The sequence below is a fragment of the Metarhizium robertsii genome (assembly GCF_000187425.2).
Source record: "Metarhizium robertsii ARSEF 23 chromosome Unknown MAA_Scf_25, whole genome shotgun sequence".
Taxonomy (NCBI): domain Eukaryota; kingdom Fungi; phylum Ascomycota; class Sordariomycetes; order Hypocreales; family Clavicipitaceae; genus Metarhizium; species Metarhizium robertsii.
Genome location: NW_011942166.1, coordinates 42,568 through 48,567, shown reverse-complemented (window position 1 = coordinate 48,567; position 6,000 = coordinate 42,568). Strand labels below are relative to the sequence as shown.

Below are 6,000 nucleotides of genomic sequence, written 5' to 3'. Positions count from 1 at the left end.
GGCGTGGCATTTGTTGTGGGTTCACCGTTGGCTCACATGCATGAATGCACTAGTAGTGCTAGCTTGTGCAATGTGCGGGGTGTGCATCTTGGTGCCTGACAAATTACACCCGCCATCCAATTAAATGCTCCTGAAGGCCGCTCCCCAGACTTGGGCCCCTGACAAGATGCAACCAGTTGACCTGTCAATCCTTAATTCATTCAGGGTTCAAATGATAGATCATACCCATCTTCTCAGACCTCAGTTTTCCTCCACCTCACACCTCCAACCATGAGTCGGGAATGTGCCGCTTGTGACCGCAACCTCCCTCAATCATCCTACACGGCCAACCAGTACGCCAAGGGTCCCGGCGTATCGCGATGCAAGCAATGCGTCCACGGCCACTATTCCGACAACCCATCCACAAGGCATTCCGATGCCGGCAGATTCAACCACTCCTTCCGAGCTCACATCCCAAACTCGGCTCTAGAGCAGCCATTTGCAGAGGGTGCTTTTCGCCGGGTGGCCAGAGGGACATACACTTCAGGCCCTCGTCAAGGACAGGCATGTGTTGTCAAGTGGTTCAAGCGTGGCGCTGTCTTCTCCAAAGATTATTTCCATCTCGACATCAAGGCTGTAGACAAGGCCCTGGAGTTTGTCAACGGGTTCAATGAGCTGGGCATCATCAACAAGACCGTCAAAATCAATGTGCCTTCAGTGTGGCAATTCGACGACGACAATGACAACGAGTGGGCAGGCCAGAGCGTTCTATGCGAGCCATTTATCCAAAACTACCAAAAGTTCAACAGCAATAGCGGATGGACCGATGAGACTAGGGTATGGGGGGAAGTCATGCAGGCCCTCAGCCACTTTAGCTACCATGTGTCCGGCGGCTATTATGTTCTATGCGACCTCCAAGGCGGCATCTACCAGCATGAGATAGTCCTCTCTGATCCCGTTATCCTGTCTCGGGATCGTCAATACGGCGTGACAGATCTTGGCCCCAGGGGCATCAGCTCGTTTTTCGCCCAGCACGTCTGTAACGGCTTCTGTCGCCCGCACTGGACGCAGCCTGCCAACCCGCAGCAACACTTCCGCCCGATCCCAGGCACCAGTATGATGCGACGAACGGTGCCGACCGAACACTCACGGCCCCTTCGTACAAGGTTCCCCGTCAGGTAGTGGGACTGGGGGCAAAAAGCGTTGTGAATATTTGTCGATATTATAACAAGTACGCCGCTGCTTGGGCGTGGATCAAGCGAGCTCACGTGGGATTCCTTTTCATGAGGATAAGCTTTCTGGGTATAACATCAGCCATTCCATGTTGCTGTCTAGATATACTGGTGACAATGAGAGAGATAAGGAGTATCTAGACAATAATCAAGTCTGGAAATTTAGAGATTGTAATGTAGCGGCCCTGAATAATAGCATAACCAGACTAGACCTCGCACTCGCTCTAACTCTGTAATCAAAGGTAAGCCTGTCACATATTTCTGTATCAACTGTAAAGCTTGGACGTGAGCAAGAAAATGATGCGGCGTTGTAGTGCTTGGCTCGTAGTGCTTCACATTCGACAATATCCTAGTCCGTGAGGCCGAGGCAGGCACCAAAACGCGCGACAAGACCCCAGTGCCCCTTTTTTTCATCGCGTATATTAATTAACCCGGCACCTGCCTCCTGCCTCTTGTCTCCTGTCTCTTCTCCTCTTCTCGAGCACCTCAAGACGACAACTTGTTTCCCATCCAGAGCCCCCTTTCAGCGGACACTTCTTATATCCGCAGCGCGGCAAAATGCCTCTCATCATGAATGCCGACGTAGGCAAGCTCAATGGCCTGGCACCACGGTCCTGCGAGCTGTGCCACAAGAAAGAGGGCGTCGCCCGCTGCTCGGCCTGCCTGGCGGTTTTCTACTGCGGGCGAGAATGCCAGGTCAAGGACCGTGATTTCCACAAGACGCCGTGCACCCTCATCAAAAAGAACCGTCTCCGCTACGAGTCGGAGGAGAAGAAGCTGCGCGAGATGCCAAGCGGACCCTTCCTCCCTGAAAACGTGTTCGAGGACCATGTCGGCCACTTTTGGGGCATCTTGGAGACGCGCCCATACATACGTGCGCGCTATGCATTGGTGGACGCGATGCTGATAAGCTACGGTACCGCCGGCGGCCCCGTGGACGTGGTGCAGATGTCCCTGGATCATCTCCTCGACATGATGAGGCTGTGTCGCTCGGATAACCTGGGCCTGCGCGAACTGATACCCGCGCTATATATTCGACTTGGGAAAGACCAGGACGCCTACGACTTCATGAAGTGGTACGCGACTACCGGGCAGAAGATGGACTACAACTGGGGTGACATGGAAGAACCGTTCCTGGACACCAAGGACGCGGACGTGTTGGAAGCGCCGGTAAAGAGCTGGAAAGGCCGCGTTCTCGATCTGAACCATGTCGTGGCCGTGGTGCTCATCAAGGTGCGAATTATGCTCGACCTGCAGGTGATCCAGAATGCCAGGATTGCGGACCGCGGCGATAATCCGGAAGAAACCATCAAGATTATAGGTGGGCAAGCTCGTCAGCCCTATTATTTCGTCACGGGCCGAGATTTTGCTAGCCGAGCCGCAGGAGACAGCACGACTGGCTGCTAAAATCAAAAAACAAATCAAACAACTATACGACGCCGTCGGGTCATACAACTGGCACTTTTGGGACCTGCTGGTTGAGGATCCTGATTGTGGCGTTTTGCGCAGACCAGCCTCATACTCGCCGCAGTCGAAGGACGAGGCTACAGTGGTAGTCAAATACAGCTATGCGTCATGGTATAAGACGCCTGGAGCAGTGAACGTCCTTCGGAATCTGAGCGAGGAGGATGAAGTTCTGGCCGGTCGAGGATGAAGGTAACATTGTTGGGCGGATAACTTGCAACAAGAAAATGACAGTTTGGGCGGAATCGAGAGGACTTTTCAATGTTGAATCGGCTGACATGGAAAGGACTCTTGTTGATCTACGCGTTCCTCACAGGTGATAGTCTGACATAGATTCACCTTGATGCCGAAAGAAACCAGGTTGGTTCTTATTTTGGAACTATGCGTTTGCCCCCCAGTAACGTGCGCGGTGATGATTCGTGTTTAAAGTGCCAAGTATCGCGCCCTACTAGACTAAACTAACATTTAAAATCCTAGAGAAGGTTTTCGTTACAAGACAACATTGAAGTCCACGTTACCACCACCACCCCCAACAACCTTTCAACATTATTACCCGTCCAACGTAAGCAGCTTTTGGTTGACCTGGTGCATGGCCGGCTCTACGCACATTTGGTATTTAGGCTCCGAACCAATGGAAAGCCATCGCTAAGCCGATGTGGGAACAGAGATACTTGACCCATTCATGCAACAGCGAGGATAGTAACAGCTTCTACCTCACGTACTACTTGATGGCCAAACCGTCAGGCTATAAGCGCCAGAACAACTGGGATTATCTCTCTACAGGGATAGAGAACCCCGCACGGCCCGGCCCTAGCTAGGATAGCCAAATCGAAATATGGCATCGGCACTTGCGGTTGACCACTCAGCCCACACGGTTATGCCCGGTGGAGGTAACCCTTCCGTCAAAACCTCTGCTACCACTTCTCATGCGTTGTGTATTTATTATCCGCAGGCCAACTCGGAGCCGCTCGTCCAGGTGCTCAACATGCCATCTTTGGCAGCTGGAGCGGCGCCAGCTTCAAATGGCATGAGGTGGAAGTGGTCGAGGCCACCCGTGGCCTTGAAGACAAAGAAAAGACGTCGAAAACTCCGCTCCCCTTCTGCTTGGCTGTCGCTCACGCCGTGAGCGACTCGAAACAAAGAAGCCATTTTTCTTTAACTGACCTTCCCGCCCCTGCTTTCCGGCAAATCTGTTGCCCAAGGACAAGTCAGTCGCTTGAACCAGTCCCGTCCCTACATGCCAGTTACCTGACCTAGGAGTCGTCTTGCTGGCCATGATGGAATCTAAAATGAGGCAAAGACCATGGCTACAAGCTGTGCAAATAGACAGCGCTGGGAAGGCTAATCCCGACATTTCAGAGAGAATGCCACCCTGCTGCGAAAAGCCAAGATCCGACTACTACTACTCTTCGACGAGCTGCCAGAATGGGCAAAGGACAACGAGTACATTCGTTCCGGCTGGAGGCCCGAGACGAATTCGTACTGGGAATGCATGATTAGCATGGGATACGATACGTCCACAACGAATCTTGCAACATACACCCGTCTCGTTGCAGCCATCCGAATGGTGGTGCTGGGGTCGTGGTGGAGCGTGGACGTAAAGGAGCGGTATCCAGACATCAACTTTGATGACTGCATCGTCTTTTTTCTCTTCTTCCTTGGTGGTATAGTCTGCTATCTCCTCTCAACAGCGTACCATGTTCTTTCCAATTATTCACATGCCACGCATCTCTTTTGTCTCAAGCTAGATTTTCTAGGCATCCTCACCGTCACTGCTGGATGCTTCCCGCCGGGCCTCTGGTACACGTTTCTGTGCGCTTCACGTCGAGTAAAGTTTACCTGGATTGCCGTGAGTAGTCGTCCCCGTCACAAACCTAGGTCGCTAATTGGTCCGTCTCAGGTCGATCTTGCCGCCCAATTCCTCGCCGCCATGCTCGCACTTTTTGTCAAGTCCTTCCAAGCCCCTAAAGTGCGACCGCTCCGTGGACTTGTCTTCTCCGTCATGGCGTCTTCGGCATTATACCACCTCATCATCAAGATCTTTCAAGTCGGCTGGTCGTGTGCTGACGCCGAGTACAGCGCTTCACTTTACGCCTTGACTAGTCTCATATATTTATGCTCGGTGACCATGTACGCGGTACGTGTATTCTCTTGCTCCCTTGCTAGGCCTCAAGTGCATCGAATTGGAAAGTTAAGCCTTGCTGAGATGCCATGCTGTGAAACGGCTGCGATTGACCGAGTCGTGGAAACCGGGGTGCTTTGACATCTGGGGCCATTCGCATCAGATATTCCACGTAGGAATGGCGATGGGGCTTTCAGTTCACTTTTTGGCATCAAATTCGCCAGGGCCTTGGATCAATTCTATGCTGTCAAGCAAGGTCGGTGCCCGGATTGAGTAGGGCTTTGAAAAACTACCGAAACGCATTATAGTATAGTTCTCAGTTGCGGCTGATGATGTAAATGGCTGGTTTGCATAATGGGCCTCACAACATTATGCTCCTACACACACTCTTACTTTTTATGGCTTTTGCGAATCAATAATTCTTTCCCAAAAGAAAAAAAAATTATTACTACATTTGCATTACAACATAAGGCGTGTACTTTTCAGCAGGCTCACCAGCTCTTTCCCGCCTTTGCATATAATAGAACAATTTCGAAATATCTGAATCGCCTGGGACCAATCTTCTCAGCACTGCAGGTACGCCGGACCCCGCCGATCTGGGACGCTTTTGGAACAAAGGTCTGGCTTTCTATGGATGGTTGCTCCATGAATTTTGCACAAGCCATCCACGGTTCCCGCAAGGCCTGCCGATTCTAATGGGTTGGAAACCGTTGTCTGGGCAGCTCGCAGCATTCCCACGAAAGTCCATCCAAAGTAGGTCGCCAACAACATGAATCAAGGGGAAAATTTGAAAGTAGGATACTGGATGCTGGCCTGTAATGGCCCGCATCAGCAAATATTGCTTCAATTTTGAATACTTCAGTTTGGGCCACATATACCACGGAAACTCTTGTCTCACGAACGAGCCGCGCTGTGAACGGAAAGGGGCTACTATTATTTGCCATCGCCGACTAGAGCCACCAAAAGACCTCAAAAGCCTGTGCTCACAAAGGCTCGCGCCATGGCCCTATTGAAGCCGTTATTTGAATACAGATAAATTCCTCATTGAATACATGTGATTTAACAACGAACGTGAGCGGTATTTTCTAACTCATAAGCATGATTCCTCGTTTCCCAAGGGGCTACGACTAACTACCTAGGTAGCACGCTGGAAATCTGTCGCAAAAGAACATGCTCTTGTTGCCAAGTAATGATGCCCATTAT

General features: G+C 51.3%; 3 protein-coding genes across 3 annotated transcripts; all 3 read left to right on the top strand.

Annotated features, from left to right (window-relative positions):
* Positions 1-270: 270 nt before the first annotated feature.
* MAA_10265 (MHCK/EF2 kinase) lies at positions 271-1,161 on the top strand (the record flags this gene model as incomplete). Its single annotated transcript, XM_007828263.1, has 1 exon — positions 271-1,161. The coding sequence occupies one exon, from the start codon at positions 271-273 to the stop codon at positions 1,159-1,161; it is 891 nt and encodes a 296-aa protein (XP_007826454.1).
* A 608-nt stretch (positions 1,162-1,769) lies between these two features.
* MAA_10264 (MYND finger) lies at positions 1,770-2,865 on the top strand (the record flags this gene model as incomplete). The annotated part of the gene is made up of 2 exons (XM_007828262.2): positions 1,770-2,532; positions 2,585-2,865. The coding sequence occupies 2 exons, from the start codon at positions 1,770-1,772 to the stop codon at positions 2,863-2,865; spliced, it is 1,044 nt and encodes a 347-aa protein (XP_007826453.2).
* A 645-nt stretch (positions 2,866-3,510) lies between these two features.
* MAA_10263 (Hly-III-related protein) lies at positions 3,511-5,074 on the top strand (the record flags this gene model as incomplete). Its single annotated transcript, XM_007828261.2, has 3 exons — positions 3,511-3,797; positions 4,035-4,812; positions 5,054-5,074. The coding sequence occupies 3 exons, from the start codon at positions 3,511-3,513 to the stop codon at positions 5,072-5,074; spliced, it is 1,086 nt and encodes a 361-aa protein (XP_007826452.2).
* Positions 5,075-6,000: the final 926 nt, after the last annotated feature.